This window comes from Herpailurus yagouaroundi, unplaced genomic scaffold (genome assembly GCF_014898765.1).
Source record: "Herpailurus yagouaroundi ecotype Mexico unplaced genomic scaffold, PumYag 190, whole genome shotgun sequence".
Classification (NCBI taxonomy): domain Eukaryota; kingdom Metazoa; phylum Chordata; class Mammalia; order Carnivora; family Felidae; genus Herpailurus; species Herpailurus yagouaroundi.
This window is the reverse complement of record NW_024412421.1, coordinates 8992724-9016873: the sequence shown is the minus strand read 5'-3', so window position 1 is coordinate 9016873 and position 24150 is coordinate 8992724. Positions and strand designations below refer to the sequence as shown.

The window sequence follows — 24150 nt, the reverse complement described above, 5'->3', positions numbered from 1 at the left end:
GGGAAGGAGAGATAAAGAGCTTAAACATTAATAGAAGCTGTGTTTTGAAGGCCCACTTTCTTTCTCCCTTAGTTATGTTTACTCAGGGTGGCTTTGGGGGCAGTAGAGGGTAATGCTGCTGATGGAGATTCTGGGCTGGGGCTAGAGCTCTTTCTCTAGGTCATCTTTGGCCTTGACCTGGGTTGTTACCTGATAGCTATGGTACCCTGGGCAAGTTGCTTTTCTCTGGGCCTGTTTCCTCATCAGTAAAAATTGAGCTAATCATTAGCCTCCCCGTCTTTACGCTGTTGTAAAGATTAAATGAAATGCTGCAGGTCAAGTGCCCGGCACACAGTAAGCACTCCATTAATGGAGGGGCGTTTTTGTGGTTCAGTAGCAGTAAACTGAGCCTCAGAAAGGAAGGGGACCTTGAATGAGACCCTGCCAGCACAGTGACAGAACCAGCGCTATTTCAAAGGCTCTTCCTTCAGGACAGAGGGACTCCAGCTCACCCACTTGGAGGGTCTCCTGCTCTTTATTTTGGCAGCTCTGACCTTTGCCGCAAATGTCACCCGGGCCCTGTAGGGAGCAGAGATTTATAGACTTTTTAAGTTTCTTCTTCTGCCCCTCTCTAGGCTCTGCAGATTAAACAAAAAACAAAACAAACAAAAAAAAACCCCTGCAAACACTGCCACTCCTTTGGTGTCTTTATTCATACTTGTTGACATTTCCCATGGGGAACTGTTGAAGGAAGGTGGGGGAGGGCTGAGCGGGAGCCATGGCTTGGTTTTCCTCCAGCCAGTGGAGGAAGTGATGGGGTCAGGGACGTACTAAACAGAGTGAACAAGAGAACCATCACTATGTGGGCTGAGATGCATCATGGAGTGACTTCAGACAGCCTGAAGTCCTTCTGTCAAGAAATTCAAAGTGGAACAATCAAGTCGATCGAGAGAAAAGAACAAAGTGCATACAAAGCAAACTGCTAACGTAGAAGAGGTCCTAAGGCGTCCGGCAGTGAGAAGCCAGGTGTGCAGGGTGGCCACGTGACCATGCCCCTGTCCCACTGCCCCGTGCCAGGCTGGGCTGTCGGGCCACCAGTGCCCTCTTGAGACAGTCTCTCTCTGTTGGCTCCGAGGGTGCTGTAAGCCACAGAAAGTTGTGGAGGGAGAAAGAGCCCGAAGCGTGGCAGCACCAGGGCAGCCCAAGGCAGGGCTGCATTGAGAATATCAAAGCGTCTCTTTGGGGGTGGCTCTGGAGGGCTGGTGGGGTATGGAAGGGGGATGAGGGCACCTGGCAGGGGTACAAGCAGCACCGTTCCTGGGGCACAGGGCAGAGCCACCCTTCAGAATCTTAAATTACCAGGTAGGGGTGAGAATGCTGATTAACTACAGAGCTGAAGGCTGCCAGGCCCTTCCGGGTCCTTCCCTGGCGCTCAGGGCCTGGTTTTGCAGAAGACATGGACGCGCGGGGCCTGGAGAAGCCAGAGACGGCTCAGCAGCCCAGCCAGTCGGATTTGATGCTTCCAAATTTCACGCTCTTCAGACTCTGGTTCTCCAACTTCAGGTAATACGCGCCCTTGAAGAAGTAGCTGTGACCTGGGACAAGACAAAAGGAGGTGGTGACCACCCCATCCTTGGACATTATAGCACATGAAAGGGTCCTGGGAGCCTCCCGTAGGGAAGAAGCCTTTAAACCAGAGAAGACCCCCCCCAACCCCACCCCAACCTCTGAGGCCGGAGGAAGGGGAATGGCTGGGGAACTAAGCTCTCTTGAGTCCCTGTTTCTTCATCTGTAAAATGGGGGTGAAGATACGGACCTCTTAGACCTTTGGGCGAGGATTAAATCGGCTAATACGTGCTATTATTAATGTAAATAACCGTGCTCCACTGAGCACAGGCACAAACTAAGCACTTCCCAGAGGGGGCAAATGAGGAGGCTCCCAGGCCTTTCAGGCCGACAGCTGGCTATTTGGCTTACACAGATTCTGTGTTTTGTTTTGTTCTGAATGAGTTGCCAGCGTACAAACATCTGGAAATTTCACATGAAAATACACATTTCTTGCTTCCTTTTTTTTTTTTAATTTTTTTTTTGACGTTTATTTATTTTTGAGACAGAGAGAGACAGAGCATGAGCAGGGGAGGGTCAAAGACAGAGGGAGACACAGAATCTGAAACGGGCTCCAGGCTTTGAGCTGTCAGCACAGAGCCCGACGCGGGGCTCGAACTCACGGACCGTGAGATCATGACCTGAGCTGAAGTCGGCCGCTTAACCGACTGCGCCACCCAGGCGCCCCTCTTGCTCCCTTTTAAAACAGCTAGACTATCTGAACGATACTGGGCCCCCATTCTTGCAGCAGCCATCAGAAGAAGGTGGTTGTAAATCAGCCAAGTGCCTTCTGGTTCACCTCAGACCTCACCCTTCCCCACTGTAATGCCTTGCCTGCTTCATTCATTCGTGCTATTGGCCTGGCCCCTACCGGCTTTAAAATGTGCAATTCCTGGGGCGCCTGGGTGGCTCAGTCGGTTAAGCGTCCGACTTCAGCCCGGGTCACGATCTCGCGGTCCAGGAGTTCGAGCCCCGCGTCGGGCTCTGGGCTGATGGCTCAAAGCCTGGAGCCTGCTTCTGATTCTGTGTCTCCCTCTCTCTGCGCCCCTCCCCCGTTCATGCTCTGTCTCTCTCTGTCTCAAAAATAAATAAACGTTAAAAAAAAATTTTTTTTGAAAAAAAAGAAAAAAAAATGTGCGATTCCTGATGTACGTGATCTCATTTCCTTCTTTCAAAAGGCCAGCACACAGTAGGTGTTCAATAGATGTTTACTCTCGAAGACAATCCTTAACCTAATCCCTAGATTATGTGCTGCTCTTTCTTGGACATGTGAGATCTTTCACCACCGGAGCTTAGGGCCATGAGCTTAGCATATGATAGGGGCTCCAAAGAAATCTTTGTGGAGTTTAATTGAAACCTCCTGTAAAAAGCCAACTGAACTCATTTCCAGGACCCTGCAGACCTCACAGAAGCCTCCTCAGAATATGGTTTTCAAACTCCAAATTCTATCCCTTGCTGATACGGGGTTGTGTTTTATTCAGCAAGGGACCGGGGGCAGATTGAGTTGAGTGGGAGAACTTTGCCACATCAGCAAGAGGGCAGGACAAAAGTCTGTCCTGTCTCCAATGGAGCCATCCTTCTGCTAATGGGAGGCAGTCACAAGGCCTCCTGTGGAACCTGAAAGGGCCTGGACCAAACCCCGGAATGAATCCAGGGCACAGAGCCCATGTTTCTTGTTCCAGCAGGCCTCCTGCCCTCCCCTTCCCTGGCTCCAGGCCCTGCAGCTGTGAGGGGCCTTTCTGGGTCTTACTGCCTGGAGCCAGCTGAGTGAGCAGAGGTCAGGGGTCTGGATGCCTTCCCAGCCCTGGGCTGAAGGGGCTGGTTTGTTTTCCCCGGGCTCCGCTTGCTGCTCTGCACAAAGAGGGAGCTGGGCCCCGGGGCTGGGGGCGGGGAGGCAGGTCCTAGAAAGCGGACAGGGGGCTGGGCCGCTCACCACCGCCCTGCAGGTCGACCACGGCGTCCAGGTTATCGGGGATGGCGTTCCAGGCATCCGCGATGAGCTTGGGGAAGCCAGGGTCCATCTTCTTCTTTACTTCATTGTACCTGCAAGCAAACAGCAGATGAGGAACCGGGGGGGGCGTCCCTTAAGGCCAGCCCTCCCCCAGCCTGGATGGGAGGGCCCAGCGGCTGGCTCCTGGCTGAGCCTGGAAAACCAGACCTAGCCCTGCAGGGAGGCGGCCGGCTGGAGTCAAAGGCCAGGGAGCCAGACTGGGTCTGGATCCCAACCCCACTACTCATTAGTTAATGTGACCTTTAAAAGTCCCATAAAAGCAATCTTGTGATTACTGCTAATGTGTAAGCAGTGCCTTAACCACTTTCCATATATTTCCTGTCAATCTTTGTGAGAATCCCAGGACACGGTTACTACCGGAATACTCAGACCAGAGGCTTAGAAAGTGCACCCAGCCCCCAAGTGGTAATCCAACCCAGGCCTGCCTGGCCCCCCAGCTGCAAGGTGCTCTCTGAACCTCCGCTTTACCAACTATAAAATGGGGTTGTATTGAGCATCTTAATTAACGTATGTAGGAAATGAAATAACATATGCAAAATGCCTATCTCCCTGTCTGCTGTTTAGCATTTGGGAAATGTTAGTTCCTTTACACACTCTGATCCCTGCTGCAGTGTGGGGAGCACTGGACTAAGAGTCCAGGGATGGGGTCCCGCCTCCACATTCTTTCACTGAGAGGCTCTGACAAACCACTGCTTCTCCATCCAGGTGGAGGTGACCGTCCGCATCCTGGGAGATGGTCTCATCTGGGACAGCCAGGTTACAGGAGTGGTACGCGAATCCAAGCCCTGTTAGTCACAGGGCGGGCCTCCCGCCCCCTCCGTCCCTGATGTAGCTTACAGGGCACATAGTTATCCTGGGCCGTGCCTTTGATCCAGATAAATACTTTGAGAATTAGTTGGCATGGTCGACACCTCCATTGTTTCCCTTTCTGGAGATTTTTTTTTAAGTGCCGGGGCCACTTTGATTCCTTTGCTTTTCTACTTACACTCAACCTACTCATTATTCTCTAAATATTTAATGGCCTCCTACTCTGCCTGCCTGCCTGTGGATACTGCAGCAATCAAGATAAAAGTCTTGCCCTTGTGGGGCTGATTTTCTAGGCAGATCTGTGCTCAAATGCCATTTTGGGGACAGCCGAGCTTTCCTCTGTGGGGCCTCAGAGCGGACCCTCTTCCCCGAGGCCAGCCCGACCAGCCGATCCTAGACACCAACAATAGCTTTCCCTGTGGGTTTCCCTTTCCATCCCTCACACCAACCGCCATTTCCACGTCCCTTTCTGCCCACCACCCTGGGAATCGTCAGGAAAGCCCTTCTTAACCCCAGCTGCATCATAAGACTTCTTGCAAAACCTAATATGCTTCCTCGTGACCTGGTCTACCAAAACCAAGTCTTCAGCCCAAAGTCCCAGCACCTCATCCACACCACCCCCTCTGGCGCCCCCAACACTACATTCTCCCAGAGTGGTAATGGCTCCGGCTCTGGGTCCTATGCTTGAACTCGCCCTCATTCCTCTCTCAGTCTACCCACAGAGGGTAGGCAGGGCAGGAAGCAAGCCCATTTTATAGATGTGGAAACCGAGGCTCGGAGAAGTGAACCAATTTGCTTCCAAGTTCTTTTCGGCCAGGAAGAACAAGGCATCAGGGCATCAGAAGGTGCTGGCTCTGAAGGGGCCCGAAGCTCTTCGTCTTCCTCTCTGTCTGCAGGTTCCTACACTGCCTGAAAAGGTTTCTTTCTCTGTGACACTCCATGCCTCCCTACCGCTGTGGAAACTGGCAGTGCAGAGCAGGTGTTAAGAACACAGACATTTCCGGGGCGCCTGGGTGGCGCAGTCGGTTAAGCGTCCGACCTCAGCCAGGTCACGATCTCGCGGTCCGGGAGTTCGAGCCCCGCGTCAGGCTCTGGGCTGATGGCTCGGAGCCTGGAGCCTGTTTCCGATTCTGTGTCTTCCTCTCTCTCTGCCCCTCCCCTGTTCATGCTCTGTCTCTCTCTGTCCCAAAAATGAATAAATGTTGAAAAAAAAAAATTAAAAAAAAAAATAAAATAAAATAAAATAAAAAAAATTAAAAAAAAAAAAAAAAAAAAGAACACAGACATTTCTGTCCCAGCTTTTCCACGGGGGTACCCTTGAGGTACTTCGGCCTCAGTTTCCACACCTGGAAAACGGGGCTAAAATAGGATCTACCTTTAAAAAGAAATAAAGGTGAGGGGCACCGGGTGGCTCAGTTAGTTAAGTGTCCGACTACGGCTCAGGTCAGGATCTCAGGTTTGTGAGTTCGAGCCCCGCATCGGGCTCTCTGCTGTCAACGGAGAGCCCACTTTGGATCCTCTGTCTCTCCCCTGGTCTCTCCCTCTCTTTCTCCCAAAAATAAGTGAGCATTTAAAAAGATAAATAAAGGTGAAATGCACAGCCTCAGGCCTGGGATAAGCCTGTCACAGAAGCCACCGTTGTTCTTTTCAAACATGTTTATATCTAGTTCCCTCATTCGACCGTAAACTCCACAAGGAAAAGCGTGACTATTTCTTGACCACTGTCTTCCAGCACCCAGCTAAGTGCCTGGCACAGAGGAGATACTGAGTATACATTTGTGCACTTGGTGGAAGCTTCCAGAAGCAGGGGCTGAGAACGCCCTAGCACAGACGAGGGCATGCCAGGCTGGAAGCAGATGCCTGTCCTCTGTCATCTGGGGCTCTCCTTCCTTCTCCAGCAGGGAGGTCCCTGAGGCCTCTGAAGCCTCGGCTCCAGAAACAACGTCTCAAGCTCATTGACTACGTCTTCTGGAAACCCAGTCCAGAGCTTCCAGAAAGGCCTTTAGCTCTGCTGCTTTTAAGTCAGTTTCACTGACCTTCTAGAGCAACCTGTGCATTCTGGACCCCAGCTTCGGAAGGTGGGCTCGTTGCAGAAAGGGACTGGGAAGCAGATAACTCTGCCCGAATCCCAGCCAGGTGCCGCCACAGCCCGCGTGTCCGTGTGTGTGCGTGCACATGCGTGCTTGGGCACACTCGCGTTCACACGTGGCTACATCTGTCCTATATGTTCACATACACAGGGGGCCCTGGAGGGGGAGCACAAAAGTCCTTCCAACACCATGGTTTGTAGACACAAGTGCTGCTTTATGGTTCGAAGATTCACGTTTCTGCGTGTCTGTGCTGCTCACTGTCCGCATTCTAAGATTTAGAGATTCAGGGCGCCTACCGCGCTGAGATGCTATTTGTAGTACGTGCTTGTGCAGAGGAGTGTTTGGGAGCCTACGGGCAGAAAGCCTGCTCCGAGGTTTCCTGGCTGACTGTGTTCTTTCTTGAGGCTTGAGATATCCATCAGCTTAAGTTGCTAAGTATCTTAGCAATATGTCTGGACTTCCTCCCTGACACGGGCAAACAGCTTCTGAATGCAGGGCAGCTGGGGGCAGGGAAGGGGGAGAAGAGGGAGGCCTGGGAGGGAAGCAGGACTGTTTCAGGGATGGCCGGCAAAGGGACCGGATGCGGGAGCAGCAACAGGAGGAAGGTGCCAACCACCCCTCGCCCCAACCACCCCTTCCACTGACTGAATGACGCGGAGGGTAGAGTGGAGGGGCTTGGGGTTTGGGGCCAGGAGAAGCAGTTACAATCCTGGTTCTGTGGCCAACACACTTGCATTTAAATAACGTAGACAAGGTATTTAATTTCTTCGGACCACAGCTTCCCTGTCTGGGAAATGTGAAGCTTTCTAATCAAATTCCGGAAGTCCGGGTGGCCTTTCACTGACCATTCACGGATACTGGGCTCCCTGACCCATGGCCCTGACCATGGCCTCTTGGAATTGAACCCTTTCCTTTTGATGACCTAGAGCGGTGAGTCACCTCCTTCTGAACTGGCCCACTGCCAGCCTGCACCCACAGACACCGGCCCCGTGGCAGACATTTCACAGGGTGCCTGCTGCTTCCCGTGGGGCCTGCTCTGGATGCTTCTGCGGGCAACTGGTGGATGCATCTCTGTCTTCATCGTATTTTGCCCTCTGCCACCCCCACCTACACCACCCCCATTTCTGAGGACCCCACTCTCCCAGGTACAATAGAGAAGAGGGAAGAATAAGTAGCATGGTCTCTAGGAACCAGAATGCCCAGGTTCGAATCCCAACCTGCCACATGGCTGTGTGACTTTAAACCAGATACTTAACCTCTCCGGACCCCCGGTTCCTCATCTGTAAAATGGGAATGATAACAATACTTATCTCATAAAGCCCCTTGGAATAATGTCCGGAATAATGTCCGGAATAATGTTATAATAATAACTAATGATGTTTATTAGTAGCAGCTGCTACCTTTATTTCTATTACCCTCGTCTTCAGTGAGTCACCCCCAAATCGGAGGCCCCACGCCAGACAGACATGGGCCCACTCGAAAGACTTCTGAGGAGGAAAGGGGGTTCTGACCAGACCCCTAGCAGAAGTGTGCACAAGGATGCTTCATCCTTCAGGGACTTCTCACAGGGCCTGCAGCTCTGGGACAGGAGAGGCGAGGGAGGGGGCACCCGTGGCCCCAAACCTCCGACTCTGACCCGGGAAACAGGAAACCACACAGTGTCTTCTTGTTCTCCTTCCTACTCTGCCCCACCCCCTTACCTCCAGAACTTGTCTCCAGCAAAGATGTAGGTCTTCTTGTTCTTGCTCCAGTTAAACGCAGCATCTACCCGCTGGACGTCAGGGGGCAGCCCCAGGCTGGTCAGCGGCTTGGGGTACCCTCGCTCCAGGGTGCTGGCTGAATAGACCCAGTATTCATTCCCTGCGGCGGAAGCAAAGCGTGCGTTGGCGACTGGCGCTGAAATCCCTCAGGCTGGCCTGTCCCTCCCGTCCTCCGTCTGCCGGGGACCCCAGCGTGCCCATTCTCATCAGGGACACAAGGTCCTGCTCACTTCGGGCTCAGTGCCCAGAATCAAGACTCGCGTATACGGTTTCACAAATTGCTTATAGAAGTTGCCTGGCCGAGGAGGTGAGTGGAGGGGGGTGAGGGGGGGGGGTGGGGGTGCCTGCCTTGCTCCCTCACCAGGCCACGCACGCTAAGTGCCACACTTACCATGAAGACCTTTTCCTAATATTGCATCACAGCCCACGAGCACTCTGGGACGGAGGAGGCGGGGAGCTGGCTGGTGGAATCTGTACCTTTGTGCCGCTAAGACTTCAGCTCCTCCAGGAGGCAGTCCCTGTGCCCACCCCTCGGACCGGGGCAGTTTCCTATCAGTCCTCCCTCCCCTACGATCATAGCCTTACCGCATTTCCTCCTGACAGCCCGCTTTTCTCTCCCTGCACCCCCCGCCACCCCGCTAGCTTGTGAGCTCCGTGAGGGCCGGGCTGGATCCCTGGCACGCTGTAGGTTCAAATGAATGTCGAAGGAGCGCGGTTTCCCCAATGTCAGCCGTGTGACGCTACCTTGATGATTCTTAACCACTTACAGAGACTTTTTCTACTATTGTTTGCTTAGTATTTGACTTTCAGGGAATTCATCCTGAAATCCATAGAAAATATATTTATTTTCTTGAACTAAGTTTTGAATGTTAAAAATGAAATCACCTTTTAAAAAAATTCTAACTCAAAACAGTCAAAGGCTCTAGCTTTAGGAAAGCGTTGGAGGCACCAGCACTGAACTGTAATGTTCCTTCTAGAAAACGGATCAGAAGGATTGAAAATTAAAAGGTAATGAAATGTTCACACGTGGGCTAATGCTATTTGATGCCGGGTGTCTGAGCCAATCTCCCAGATGAATCCCATCCCCCCTTTGCTTTTGGAAGTCATGGTTGAGAGAACGGATCCATAAAAGAGAGGGAGCACCCACAGGTGCACAGGAACCACGGTGCAGACCCCCGTGGCGCCGAGGGCGAGGCAGGCCCCTTCCCACACACCTGCAAAGAACACAGCCTTCTCCTCCTGTGGGGCCTCGTATACAGCATCAATCTTTTCCGGGAGCTCAGGCCAGAATGTGGCCACCAGCAGGGGCCCCATGGGCTTGCTACGTGGTGTCACTGTTCGCCAAATGAACCTGGAATTGGGGCAGGGGACACAGAAAACCACACCTTGGGTCACTCTGCGGCTATTACCACATGTAATGTTAGCTCCCCAAGCCCACTCAAAAACTTCCCAGCGATGACACACCCTTGGAGAAGGAGCCAAGAGCAAAAGGAAGGTTGGAAAGACTGGAGAATGGGCGGAGCCCCCTCTGCAAGATGCCAGGGCAGAGAAGCCACTTTTTTGCTCCCTGTCTTGCTTCCTCCTCCAGGAAGCCCTCCCTAACTACCTCTGTCCATACCATATTCTTGTCCCTCTGAGTCTCTCAAAATCATCAACACTGGGTGCCTGGAACAGTAGTTTGATTGTTGTTGTTGTTGTTTTTAAATATCTTTTATTTAAATATCTTTTATTTAAAAACGTCTTCAAATATCTTTTATTAGATCAGAAGCCAATTGAGGCAGGGGCTTATGGTATTCACAGAATGTCTTGAATTGAAAGGCAATGGACTCGTGCACCTTGGCAAGAGTGACAACTATTACTTCTGGAGGGCCTACTAAGTGCCAAGCACGTTGTGTGCCTTGTAAAACGAAATCTTCATAATGTCACAAGATTGCAGGCACTCTTGGCGGTGTACCAGCACCCATTACCCATTTCTTCCCCTTCCATCCTTCCTCACACAACTCCGGTATTCATGATCCAAGTTCGCCCACCGGTGGACCCAAACCCCATTCCGATTAGCTTAAGCCACCGGTCTCAAAGTGTGCTCCCCAGACCAACAGCATGAGCGTCATCTGGGGACTGGGAAACACAAATTATTGGGTCCCACTCGAGACCTATGGGCCAGATTCCCTGGGCTTGGGGCCCGGCAATCTGTTCTAACAAGCCTTCCAGATGATCCTGATATGTGCCAACCTTTGAGAACCACTGGTCTAAGCTTATCAGAGCTTAGCATTTCCTGGCAATTATTATTGGTTCAGTAGTTGCTATATGATTCATGTGAGCCTAACAAGATTGGATAGACTTGTATTTCCTATCTGGGGACTTCTCTCTCTCTCTCTCTCCTGCCGGATGTGGGCAAGGAAGCCTGCTGCCACTGGCAGCCATTGTGTGACCATGAGGGACCCAGCCTTGAGATGAAATCAACGCGGAGGATGGCTGTGGACAAAGATATCATTGAGTCCTGCCCCTGGAGGCAGCCCTACCTCTGGACTTCATACCACACACACATAATTAAATTGCCTATAATCATGCCACCGTTAGGAGCAGGTCCAAGATTCCAACCCAGGGAATCTGGCTCCAAAGTTCATTCTGTCACCTACCACACTCTATGGATGGATGGATGCATGGATGGGTCAACAGACTGATGAATGGATGGATGATGGAAGGATGATGACTGACTGGTAATAGATAAAGGATGATGGGTGGATAGATGATGGACAGATAGATGAATGATGGATGGGTATATGTATATATGTATGTACAGATGGACGATGGAAAGACCTTTTAATGCAGTCCTAGATACTGTCTGCCATTCTCCGGGAGGGCTAGGGCAGCTGGGTGAATCTCAGCTCTTGATCGATTGAGTGGAGGCCTTTATCTACAGCATAAAGGATACCACCACTCCCCTGCGGTTACTTGATCCCCATAGAAAGAATGATTTGGCTATTTGAGGTCAAGTCCATTCCAGGAGAAAGCCTGTGGGAGCCTGGATTACTGTTTCCAATTCTTCCCTCCACCCCTATTTCAGAATTACACATCCATGTGCATTTGTCATGTGACCTCTCAGTACCACCCTCTATAGTCGGTGTTGGGCCTGGCCATGTGATTTGCTTCAGGCAATGGAACATTCTCAGACATGATGTGAGTGGAGGCTTTAAATGCGTTTGTGTGGTTTGATTTGGCCTCTTGTGTTTGTCATCTGCCACGAGCAGCTGCTAATCCCAGGAGACTGAGTGATACGCAGAAGATACCCGAACCCAAACCGCAGCCCAAAGCCAAGACACCTGGCAGACCCATAGACTAGGAAAGAGTAATAGAAATGCCCATTGCGGTAAGCCACTGACATCTGGAGGCTGTCCAATACATAGGACAAGCTGTCTGTACGGGCCATTCTGTGAAGCAAAGGTTGGGGGCACCGGGGTAACGGGACATGGGCAGAGGGCAAGGACAAGAAGCAAGCTCCTGTACTCCTGTACTCACCTGTCTTTGAAGAAGAAGATCTCCCCCCGGATCTGAGAGATGCCATCAAAAACAATGTCCTGTTTGCAGATCTCAGGAGTGACGGGGCCGAGAGTTGGGGTGGGGCCGGTGCCAGTGTCAATGTCAGGGGAGGCCCCTGGAGGAGGACGTGACCTCAGACTCTCGCCAGCTCTAGGGGCTCTCCCCACCAGGCTGAGCCCCCAAAGCTGCCCACCCAACCTGCTAAGGGTCAGAAGAAATAGTATTCTGGCCTTGGAGTGAGGCCGGGCAAGACACAGAGATGATGTCTGGACGTGGCAGATCAGTGAAGAGAGACCAGGGTCCCAACCAGCTGGTTGGTACTTAACAAATGCTATTCACTGACATCGCCCGAACCAGTCCTCACCGTGGCCCTGGCAAGGAGGCACCGTTATTACTGCCATTTTACAGATGGGGAAACTGAGGCCCAGAAAGGTGGAGCGACCTTCCCAAGGATTCAAACCCAGAGCTCAGGTTCTTAAGCCCAAAAGAGAGTCAAGGCCAACAGCGGCCACCAGTGTGTCCAGCGTCGGGGGGTGTGGAACTTTCTCAAGCATTCATCCCTTTGTTCCTCGTGGCAACCCGTCACAGTTTAGAGAAGACAAAAGTGAGTCCAAGGAGGTAAAGACCTGCTCCATCTCTTGCTGTGGGTGAGGGGCAGATGCACTTGAACTTGGCATCTCTCCCTTTGACTTGGTCCGGGCACCGGGACCATTTGATACCTTTTTTTTTTTTTTTTTTTTCTTACTGGACCTACTCTAGCCTCATCGTAAGCATTAATAAATAAATCACTGTTTTCAAGCTCTGGTTGAATTACGCCTATTACACATCAAGATAAAAGAATCGGGTATGAAAACCAAACACCTTGGGTCCCCTCCCGGTCTCATCAGGATCTTCCATACGCTGGGACATTCGGCTCTGTATTTAGCTCCCTCTCCTGGATTCTAAACCTAACTTGGTTGCTTTCCTGGTGACCCTGGGCCAAAGGGGTTACCTTCCTCAGGCCTCAGTTTACTCACCTAGAAAATGGAGAGCCAGTTTCTCCCCTGCCGACCTCACAGAGTGGCTCTGGGGAGCCAAGAGGGGCATGAATACTGGTGCTATTTGGAAAGGAAAGGGACTATCCAGGGGTCCCCTTGGAGGGCTGCTCTGATACCCCCAGAACTGATCAGCGCTCCTGTCTCCTGCCTTTGGTCTCCTGCGGTCCTGGAGAGACGGGACCTTGCTGGTTCCCAAGCCCTGACCTCCATCCTGGGCTGCGTGACCTCCCCAGACCCCCATCCCGAAGCCCCACACGGAGGGTTACCATAGAGCTCTTGAATGCCCTTGATGTCGTCGTGGGACAGGCGGAAGTTCTTGGTGTAGGTATAAATGGGTGCCATCAGGGCCCCAGGGTCCTGAGAGTGCTCCAGCCCCATTGCATGGCCAAACTCATGGGCTGCAACCAGGAACAAGCTGTACCCTAAGGGCCGCAGGAGGGGAGGGGGGCAGAGAGACAAGGGGAGAGAGACAAGGGAGGATGAGGGTTCTGAGGACATCCCCATGGTAGGGCCGAGAGCCTTGCAAATGGCACATATTGATTTTTCCTTCTCCCGAATACTCTGGGACTGAGATACTATGCCCATTGCTTCCAAGTCAGGTCAGCCAAAGTCCCTTTGTCCCTTCCCATGGTGGGCGGCTGCTGTGTGCTATAAAGAACAAATAGCAGCTGCAAATCCTCTACTTGGGGTCCCATTTGATAAACAAAACAAAACAAAACAAAACAAAAAACTTGCACTATAGAGTCTCCGGAGAGGAAAAAGACCGGGCTCACCCTTCCTGCCCCAGGGGACGTAATGACAACCATTCCCACTTGGAGTGATTGCCCAGGCTTAGCCACAGACAGAGGGCAGGCTGTAGGATGAGGGGGGTCTCCCCAAAGGATAGGTTCAGTTCCTAAGACTGAGCTCCTGTGACTGTGACCTTATATGGAAATAGCATCTTTGCAGATAAATTAAGATGTAAGTTAAAAGGAGGTCACACTGGAGCAGGGTGGGCCCTTAACCCAGTGTGACCCGTGTCCTTATAAGAGGAGAAGATACATAGAAGGCCACGTAAAAACAGAGGCAGAGACTGGGGCCATGCAGCCTTCAGAGGGAAGGTGGCCGTACCAATGCCTTGATTTTAGACTTGTAGAGAATACATTTCTGTTGTTTTAGGACACCCAGTTTGTGGCACTTTGTTATGACAGTCCTAGGGAACGCAAGTGTGCCACAACAGCTCTGGGGTCTTAAGCCATTCCAGCAGATGGAGAATCCCACCTTTACGTAGAAGCTGGAGCAGGGCAGGTAGTATCAGGATATGTCCTAGAGTGGCATTGGCAGGGGTTAAGAAAACGTCTTTCGGCCAGTCTCTGTCCGTTAGCCCGTACCCAAATACCACCCCATTGTGAGTAAAAAAGAAGAAAAGTAACATAAAAAGAGGCTGATCTAATTCTGGCCAGCCCCGGACCAGACCTCTCACCGGCCATCTGGCGCCATCAGGGAGCTTTAAGCCCAATCCACTGGGCCCTGAAGACTAGAGTGGGCATAGTGCCCCCAAACACCTTGCTCACTGCACTGACCACATAGTAAGGTCATGGCCTATCTCCTGGTCATGCTCTTGCCCCAGCCTGTGAGCCCTGGGGGGCAGCACTGTCAAGGTCCCCCCACCCATTCACAACTTGGCAAAGGAGGGTGCCAATGGGACACGGAGGGCTCTGGGGACTCTCTTGTGCTACCTGGAGGGTGGTGTTGGAGAACGGATGACGCTCCTCCTGTTTTTCCTCTCTTTTCCTGCCCACCCAGCTCCTTGCAGGCAGCTCCCCACTGGAGGGGAATGCCTTGCAGGGGAATCATTCTCTGGAACAGGGTACCCTGCGCTCGGCACTGGGATGTTTTGCATAGCCACAGCCCCGCCTGGTGGGGCGGTCAAGGCGAAGGAGAAGAGCGCCATCTCCACGGATGGGCGGGGCCTCAGCCAAAGCAGTGGGTCTGGCAGCACAGGTGGGTGTCTGGGGGTGATGTCTATGCCAGAGGTGGGTGGGGGCCCAGGAAGGTTTCCAGTGCAGGGGCGGGGCAGCATCTGGTGTTTCTGCCCAACGGGCAGAGCGCTGTACCTTGGTCAGGGCAGAAGCCCCACTTGCGGTCATCGTCATAGTTCGCTGTGGTCGCACACCACATCTTCCCATCACTGCGGCCCGCGCTCGTACAGCTCTCATGCTTGTTGCCCAAGAAGGTGAAGGGGAAGACACAGGGGGCACCTTCTGAGTTCCCGCCAACAGTGGACATGGCTGTGGAGCGAGGGACATGGGTCAGGGGGCAGCAAGGTATCTGAGGCCACCACCAGGGAACCACACGATGTGGACATTAACAAATCACGCTTATGGAGCACCCGCTTCAGCCCTGGGCACTGGTGCAAGCACATCTCTATAACCTTGTGCGGTAGGGACTGTAAGTCACCCCCATTTCGTGGATGGGAAACTGGAGCTCAGAGAAATTAAGAAACTTGCCTGAGCAGATACTGCTGGAAGCGTCAAACCCACGCAGCCAGATTCCAGAGCTTTATTAGCCTCCCGTGGATGAGGCTGGAGGGGACCAGAGGCAAAGGGTGCTGGGCACAGCCAACGGGGCCAGCATACTTAGACAGTGAGCTCCATCACGCGGGCTCCTGTGGAAGACCTACCTGTGTCTCCTGCAGAAGGCAGGTGATGAGTAAAAATCAGGAAGGAAGGGAGGGAGGAAGGCAGGGAGGAAGGCAGGGAGGGAGGGAGGGAGGAAGGGAGTCCTTACTGAAAAACAGAAGCCAAAAGACAGAGACACAGACTAGAGCAAAGAAAGGCAGGGAAGACATACTTCAAGATGAGACAGAGAGAGAGAGAGAGAGAGAAACGATTACAAGGAAGCTGAGAGTGGGTGGGCCATTCACAGAGGGTCCTGAGCTGGCCTGACATTAGGGATCACCATTTCGGCTGAACTGGCTATTGTTCTGATCAGCATCTGTTCGGATTTTGGTGCTCATGCTGTACCAGCTGCTAAGGACTCTGATGAGTTGCCCCGGACAGGGGGAGGGGGCTCTGGTAGCTTTTCTACCAGAGGACAGACTTTTCCACCAGAGGTGGAGACACCCACCGGTCTCGGGGCAGAAGCCATACTTCTTGTCTCGGTCGTAGTCTTCCGTGGTCCCGCACCAGCGGTAGCCGTCGGTGCGGCCCTCGGTGGTGCAGCTGTCGTAGGATGTTCCCTGGAAGCGGAATGGGAACTTGCAGGGCTGTCCGTCAGCATTGCCACCCATGGTGAACAGGGCTGGGGGTGAGGGAGAGACGGAGAGAGCATGAATGTGAGAGGCCACCCACCGCCCAACCCGGGATGAGCTCAGCACCTGCGTGGGCGCAGGGCTGGCTGGGGGCCAACCTGCCAATTCACACCAGCGAAGATATAGTATCGTTAAGATGTTAAAACCCGTCTATGCTGGTAGCTGAGCTGCTGCTCCTCTGGTCCCCTGGAGGGTACTCCTGCCTCCCCAGCCACCTCGATCCCTCCCCTGGGACCTTATGGGCCACCCCTCCTCCCACCAGTGAAATGGTTGAAACCTGGCACACAGCATGGGGCCTCCAGAGCCCTGCCCCTGACCCGACCCCAAGGTGACTGTCCACTCTGCCTGGTCTGTGCCCAAGCCACGCAGATTGCTAAAAATATCATCCATGGGGGTCGGCAGGACCACAAATCTTTGCATTCGAGAGAAAGGAAAATTGAGGTTCTGAGAAGGCTGCTTCTGGAACTGCGCATGGTCATCTCTCTCTTGCTCACACCCTTTGCCACACACACACACACACACAGAAAGCTTCACCAATGGAAGAGAGGTGGCGTCTCCAGACACCTTCTAATATGCACTCCGAGCTCCCACTCTGACCTCCCCAAGACAGAGGTTATGCCTGGGGAATTGGGGGAGAGTGGGAGTCAGAGTCGAATTGGGGGAGAGTGGGAGTCAGAGTCTGGGCTTGTCTGTCTTGGGTTTTCCCCCTGCTCCCCCATGCCTTCATCCACCCCCAAAGCTACAAAATGGTGTATCTCTGAAATTGCCAACTAGCAAAACCACAAGTGCGTAACAAGGACCATCTGTGCACAACGGCGCCAGAGGTGACCTCATCAGCCCTCAGTAACTCCACCATGGCCACAATGGGGGCCAGGGACCACAGGATCAGGGTCCCATGTCCTCACTACTCCCCTCTCCCCAACCAAGAGACCTTCCCCCCACAATGCCAGAAACAAGGAGACCAAGGGAAGAGCCAAATCTGAAGCCAGACGCCTCGGTGGCCTCAGAGAGGGAGAGGCAACGTGTTAACCTTGAGGGAGGCCAGCCTCTGTCTCTGGTCTCCCAACAGCTGCATCTCTGCCACCCAGGAAGCCCCCATCCCCTTTCAGATCCTGCCCCCAACAAGGATGAAGAAAAGCAATCATTGACTCAGCAGTCAGGAGGGGCTGAGTAACCAGAACCTCTATCCCAAGACCGAACACGTGCATGTTGTATGTACTTGAATCTGGCTAAACACCAAGTAAATGGCTAATGTCCGATGCAGGGAAAAACCAAACTTATGAATTACAGCTGTTTCCACTTCCATGATCAAGGCATTCTCTTCTCATCAGGGACTGACACATGGCAAGGTTATCTCTGCTCGACTCCCTACTGGGAAATGCCAGAGACATAAAATATCTTTGTTTAAAAATTTGACTTATTAATGGTCGATGACTTGAACTCTTACTTAATACAAACTGTCGCGTGAGCTTTGAGATGTATACGCACTGTTTTTGTGATTTCTGGTTATGAAGTGTGTGTCATCATGAAGGATCTATTAAAAAAGGATTGGGTGTGTTATGTCAATACCCTTACCCCTTAAGGAAACTCCTTGCTCTATATGGCTTCAAAATATCTAACATTTTGTCGCAAGCATCAGCAAAAACACAAAGATACTGAGTCAAGCCTAATGCCTTTGCTGAGACACAGAGAATCAGACCCAAGAAAGGGAAGACAGAGACCCCGAGACGCACATGGAACAGTCCCACACCCAGACGTGTGCACGCAGCTGTGCACACGCACGCGCGCGCACACACACACACACACACACACCGGAAGAGTCAGCATCAGAACCGGAAACGATGGCTGAAATTCCCAGGGCTGGTGTCCCCAAGCCAGATTGGGTACCGGCCTCGGTGTCTGAGTCTCGCCTCTGAATCCCACTGCTAGGCTTCCGATCCACCCTCCCCCCCCCCCCCCCCAGCCTCTCCTCGTGTCCCTGAATCCCCAGTTCTGGCCGGAGGACCACTGGGCATCTTAGTAATTCTAAATTCATTCTTGTGCACATTAGAAAAAAAAAAAATAACTAGCACGTCAAACCTGTGATTTCGCAAGTATTTCTGCTAAGGGCAAAACAAACAACTGATTTCCTGCAAGTATTACGTACGTAATCGTGCCGATGAGAAGGACACAGCAGTGGCTCAGATGAGGCTGGTAGGGCCTGAACGAACGAATGAAGTGGGGCACACTGGCCGCGTCCGGCCTGGGGGGGGGTGGGGAGCGCAGGGGGTAGCGGGGAGCCTGGGAAGGTGGAGGCTGAGGTGGAAACCCTGGGGCCAGGTGGACGCTCACCTTCGTGGGGGCAGAAGCCGTATTTGCCATCCTTTTCAAAGTTGTAGGTGGTGGAGCACCAGAGGAAGCCGTCGCTGCGGCCCGTGTCCGTGCAGCTGGTGTATTCCTTGCCGTTGAACAGGAAGGGGAACTTGCAGTACTCCCCGTCGGCGTTCCCGTACTTCACGCGGACCACTGAGGGCGGCAGGGGGTGGATGGAGTGTGAGCCTCTCCGGGCCCTTCTTTGGAGACCGGGACTCTGACTCACCGGGCTACGTGACCTCCCTCCCCCTGCCGTCTCTCCGGTCCCATCGGAGCAGATGGAGGTGCGCACGGCGGCCAAGGAAGCCACGGTCCTGGTTGCTAGGGACGGCGAGGCTCGCGGAGGACTGGGGAGGAGACCCGGGCGTGCGGATGTTCACTTTCTCACCTTGCCCTTCTCCCAGGGTCCACAGCTCATCGTCGTCAAAGTGGGAGTCTCCCCCGACGCCAGGGCCCGGGGCAAAGGCGTGAGCCAGGAGCCCGTCCTTGCCATCAAAGGGGTATCCATCTCCGTGCTCTGCAACACAGCGGGTCTCAGCTTCCAGCTGCCCCGGCCACACCCAGCCACGCCCAGCCCACGGTCCTACAGCGGCCCTAACGTCTGTCCCCTTCCCTGTCCCGGTACGGTTATCCGGCACCGGGAACACGGCATCTCCGCAGAGGGCTCCTAACTTGATCGTCACCATCCCACGGTCTTCAGTACCCCTCAAGTCTCTATGGTATCTCTACCACCGACCTTCACTAACGACGTTACACCTACACACCGACTAACATGCCACACCGGCGTCCTCACCACTCACTCACTGTCCCCACCTCTACACCATTGTCTGCATCACCTACCCCACGTTCCCTGCCATTTTGGCCCTAGCGCTTACCCTCAAGTCACACCATCGCCAAGATCCACAACATTAGCCCTCATGCCTACTTTGCCGCCCAGGTCCGCACCATCCACCCACACGTCAACACTGCTGCCTGCGCCGGTGCCTTCACCCACGTCACGACGCCGCTCACGATGTCCACGCTACTACCTCCCTGCACGTCTACACAACCGCCAATGTTCACAAGGCCAACCCACATGGTGTCCTTGATCCCAGGTTCTATCCCGCCTACTCTGGCGTCTACACTGCTCCGTTGTTTCCGAGCCACCCTCACATCCGGAGTTGCTCAGTGTCCCCCCAGCATTAGCCAGTAGAACTTTCTGTGATGATGGGGATATTCTTTGTGCTGTTCAATTCAGTAGCCACTAATGTCCTGTGGCCACTAAGCACCTGAAATGTTGCCAGTGTGGCCGAGAAACTGAATTTTAGGTTTTATTTAAATTTAAACGGCCCTATGTACCCAGTGGCCACCATGTTGGGCAATGCAGGTCGACCACTTGCTTTCAGGGCACACCCCCGTCATGTCACCTGCCTCCACATCAGCGTGGCTCTCCAGTGTCTACATCTTCTACTCTCCTGTCTAAGCTATGCTCAGGACTCCGGTGCCCCTCTAATGGCCAGACTGCCCCCCTGGTCTCCACCCTGGCCCCCTGCTGACCCCTCTTCTGCCTACCCCAGCGGCCAAAGTTGATCATGATGTCCGCCTCTCCATCGTGGATACGAGAAAACCTTAGCGGGGTTACATCACTCCAGACTTGGAAGGCACGAGCAAAGGCATCATCCACTGTCTCGGGGTCCAGATCAGGCGTGTAGCCAATGATCCTGGAGGAGGTAGAAACACGTGTGAGTGTGCCTGTGTGTACCAAGCAATGTGAGTGTGCATATGCACACGAGCATGGGCATATAGGTGCAAGTGTGTATATGCAATTGTGTGTGTGACCATGCCTGAAAGTGTGTGGATGTGCACGCATGAGTACAGGTGTGCGAGTGTGTGCTTAAGCAGGTGAGGGGTGCATAGACTTCTGCACGCACAATACGAGCGTGTATGAGCCTGGATGCACGGGCAGGTATACGTGTGTGCGTGTTGAGCAGAGCCTGCTGGGAGAACAGCCCACCCAGAATGCCTTGGGGTTCTGTGGAGCCCTACCCCAGCCCATGCCTCTATGCCCTGGCTCAGAAGCCTCATTCCTCACCTCTGGCTGGCGGGCGAGGAGGCATGAATAACGCGTTAAGGGGCACAAGGCAGAGATCTCCCCCTTGGAATCCAGCACGAGCCAGACAGAGCAGCGCTCGCAGCCCAGTTCACAATCAGTTATAACAACTCTTTAATATCATATAAAACTCAGTTAGCAACCAATCATCAAATTCCCTCCACCTGCTCCAACGACCCCACTTAATAATAATAGCGTATTATCGTAATAACAGTGCATATAGTGTGACGAACGACTAGCATTCACTACGCTCTTACCGTAGGCTGGACGTTGTGAAATCCCCTTTATTTATGACCAAGCTTAGTTCCCAACAACCTACTAGGAAGGTTGTGTTTTAGCCCCATTTTGTAGACTGGAAAGCCAAGGCTCAGAGCACTAGAAACTAAGTTGGCTGATGGCCCAAGGCTATTAGTAAGTGTGGGATTCAAGCTGTGGTCCATCCGACTCTATTTCCTAAGAATTCCAGGCCCCTCGCTTGATACCCCCTGGGTCCCCAAGAAGGGAGAAGCAAGGCCCGGAGACCCACTGTCCCCATGGCCCAGGGGCCCTGCCTTGGCACCTGTATGTGATCTGGTTCTTGTCCCACTTGGGCTTGCGGGGGAAGAAGTTGTAGTTGGCCACATCAGGGTTGCCACAGCGAGGCTTCCGCATGGTCTCAATCGTGCTCTGGTCAAGGTCACCCGTCTGGGGCAGCCCAAAGAACTTCTGCATCTTCTTTAGTGTGTCCTTGAGCACGAACAGGTTACAGCTCTCCTTGGGGCAGCCGTAGAAGGTGTTCAGATATTGCTGGAAGACAGGAACACCCGGAGGCAAGCAGCCACGTCAGGATGGCACAATACTGACCAAAGTAGTCAGGGAATCCAACAGCACTGGGTAGAATCCCGGGTTCCCCAATCAGCTCTGTGACCCACTGGTTGAGTCACATCAAAGCTGTAAAGCATGGCTTGCAACACGTGTTGAGTGCTTACTATACGCCCTATATGGTTATTGTTACTATCCCCATCATCCAGATGAAGAAACTAAAGCTCAGAGAGGTTAAGAAACTTGCCTAAGATCCCACAGCTCATGAACGGAGGAGCTAGATTCGGATCCAAGCAATCCTGCTCCTGGGTCCACACTCGGAACTCTAACTCTCTGCCCCTCTTCTTCTCCTCTGTCATCTCTTTTAATTCACCTAACGGCTGATGACATAGAAATTGTTCTTCCGCTTTTCTTATAAGGAGTTTCACGGCTTATGTGCACGGATTCCCGTCGCAGACAGACCTGGGTACAAATCCTAGATCTGCCATTTCCAAAAAAGAAAATCATCTCGTCTTTCCAGATCTGAGCAGCCAGCTCTGCCCTAACCGAGGCCTAAACCAAACAGACCCCTGGGGAGTCGCAGGGACCGACCAGCTCATTTGTCTCCTCACCAAATGTTTTTTTGACGGCTGCCATGTGCCCAGCCCTGTGCCAGTATTATTGGGGATAAACTGGTGAACACGACGGATGTTTCTAGTCTCCAGGGTTCAGATCCCAGTGTGGGGAGGCTGATAGACCATAGTGGGTGCAATATTAAATATGTGATCTGTGTTGTAAAAACAGCCAGGAGACCTTATTACGGGGGCCCTAACCTTGTTTGGGGAGCAGTTAGGAACGGGAAATAGAGGGTATAATAATAGTGATAATGAGAATGAGAACAAAGGTTATCCCTTATTGAATGTTTACCGTGTGCCAGGAACCCTTCAAGGTGTCTAGGATTACTTCCCCCTTAGCCCTGAGACAAGCATCACTATTATTTTGTCTGCGGAAGCAGGTGAGATTGAGAACTTAAGTCACTTGCCTAAGCAGGTCAGTTGTTAGAGTCTCTCTGATGTGTCTAGAGGAGGCTTCTCAGGCCTCCTACTGCATTGCCTCTGGGCAACACGGACTTCCAGGTGCTGTAGGAGGTGTGGGGACCCAGGTAGTTTTGTCAGTGCTACAAAGCTTCACCCCCAACCAACAGCCACGTCAACATGCCGGCCAGCTCCAGACCCTTGTAAAAAAGCAGCCCCCTAAAAATATAAGGTCTCCCAACCCACTTACCCAGCTGGGACAGAGGTCTATATGTAAAAAATGGGAGTGGTGTTATCACATCCTGAGAAGGGGCACCTAGGGTGACCAGAGGGGACCAAAGTCCTGTCCTGGGCAGGATGGGGACCAGGATGAAGGAGAATGAGATTTCTGGGGTAGGCGAAGCAATAAAGGAGCAGATGTCTGGAAGGCAGGAAGGAACATCCGGAGGGGTCCTCAGCCCCAGGGGCTCTCAAGGTGAGGAGAGGTGCCCCTCGGGTGCCCCCAGGCCCTTGTGTAACGTGTGACGCTGCCGCGGTCGGTCAGGGAGCCCTTCCAGCCAGGCAAGCCAGTGAGTGAGCGCGCTGGCAAAACAACGTCTGAGCCACAGCTCGGAGCCCCGCCAGGAGGGAGGGCTGCCTGGCGGCTCTCCGGCCGGCCGGGGCTCCTGGCGCTCAAGGCTCAGTCCGCCCCCGCCCCACGCGCCCGGGGCCTCCCGCGCCGCCCCTCCCTGCGCCGGGCGGCCAGCTCTCTCCTCGGGTCCTCAACCCTCTCTGGAGAAGTTCGAGGAAACTTTCCGAGGTGCAACCCTTGACCTTCCTGACCAACTTGTCCATTGCGCCAGGTGAAAACGATGCGCTCTCTGCTTCCCTCCTGCCCCAAATATCTGCCAAAAGGTCCCCTCCAAGGCCTCTCTCCAGATGTATGCCAAAGGTTCCTCGACCTTGGCCAAGCTCTGCTTTACCCTGAATTCCTCTCCACATGTGTGCAAAAGTTAACCCAAATTGTGTGCCAATGGACCCTGTTCCCGAAGTCCTACAGAGGTTTCAAAAGATCCTCCATTTTCAGAAGAGACCCCCTTTTAGGCCTTTGGCCAAAGGTCTCCGACTCTCGCCAGGGGCCTGTTAGCCCCAACCCCCCAGATGTGTCCAAAAGTTGTTTACAAAGCTGCCCCCTTGCCAAATCCCACAGATACTACACAATGCCCCTGCTATTTACAAAAGGGGTCCCTTCCAGCTGTTTGCCAAAGCATTCCCTGCCCTACCCCCGCTGGTTTCTCGCCCCCCCCACCCACCCCTGCTGTGTCCTAAAAGTTGCCAAGTTGTTTATCAAAGGCCTTCTCCAATTACCGAGGATCCCCCACGGTTTGCAAAAGAGATTCCCTCCTTCAGCTAGCCAAAGACCCCCCAAGTTGTTTCCTGAAGCTCCTCCCCAAGCCGTGTGCCCACCGCGGGGGTGGCTTTTCCGGAGACCCGGAGACCACCCCCCCCCCCCCCCCCCCCCCCCCCCCCCCCCAATCCTCGGCCTCCGAAGTTTCTCTGAACTTGACTCCTGGAGGCCAGCGCAGCGACTCACCACGGCCAGCTCTTTGTCCGTTTTGGGGGCCACATCTCCAGGGAACTTGATGATGGGCGACGGCGCGGCGGCGGCGCGGCCCAACAGGCAGCCCAGGACGCAGAGCGCCCGCAGCGGGCCGGCGAGCGCGCCCCGGGCCCCTCGCGCCTCGGTCATCGCGCTCCCGGGCCCCGCGCGTCGCCCGGGGGTCGCTGGCTCGGT

The 24150-nt window shown here is 53.4% G+C and overlaps 1 protein-coding gene across 1 annotated transcript; it reads right to left on the bottom strand.

The window, feature by feature from the left end:
• Positions 1–668: 668 nt before the first annotated feature.
• On the bottom strand, positions 669–24144 carry MMP2 (matrix metallopeptidase 2). Its single transcript, XM_040498042.1, has 13 exons — positions 23950–24144; positions 21122–21348; positions 20025–20173; positions 18862–18990; positions 18453–18626; positions 15938–16111; positions 14926–15099; positions 13096–13251; positions 11772–11907; positions 9467–9603; positions 8193–8352; positions 3518–3627; positions 669–1574 (listed from the first exon to the last, which is right to left on the bottom strand). The coding sequence occupies exons 1-13, from the start codon at positions 24103–24105 to the stop codon at positions 1471–1473; spliced, it is 1986 nt and encodes a 661-aa protein (XP_040353976.1). The 5' UTR covers positions 24106–24144; the 3' UTR covers positions 669–1470.
• Positions 24145–24150: the final 6 nt, after the last annotated feature.

Coding starts and splice junctions, on each gene's coding strand:
- MMP2 (XM_040498042.1), bottom strand. CDS start 24,105: ATGACCGAGGCGCGAGGGGCCCGGGGCGCGCTCGCCGGCCCGCTGCGG. Junction 21,349..23,949: donor CGGACAAAGAGCTGGCCGTG/GTGAGTCGCTGC, acceptor CCTGTCTTCCAG/CAATATCTGAACACCTTCTA. Junction 13,252..14,925: donor GGGCTTCTGCCCTGACCAAG/GTACAGCGCTCT, acceptor TGCGGCCCTTAG/GGTACAGCTTGTTCCTGGTT.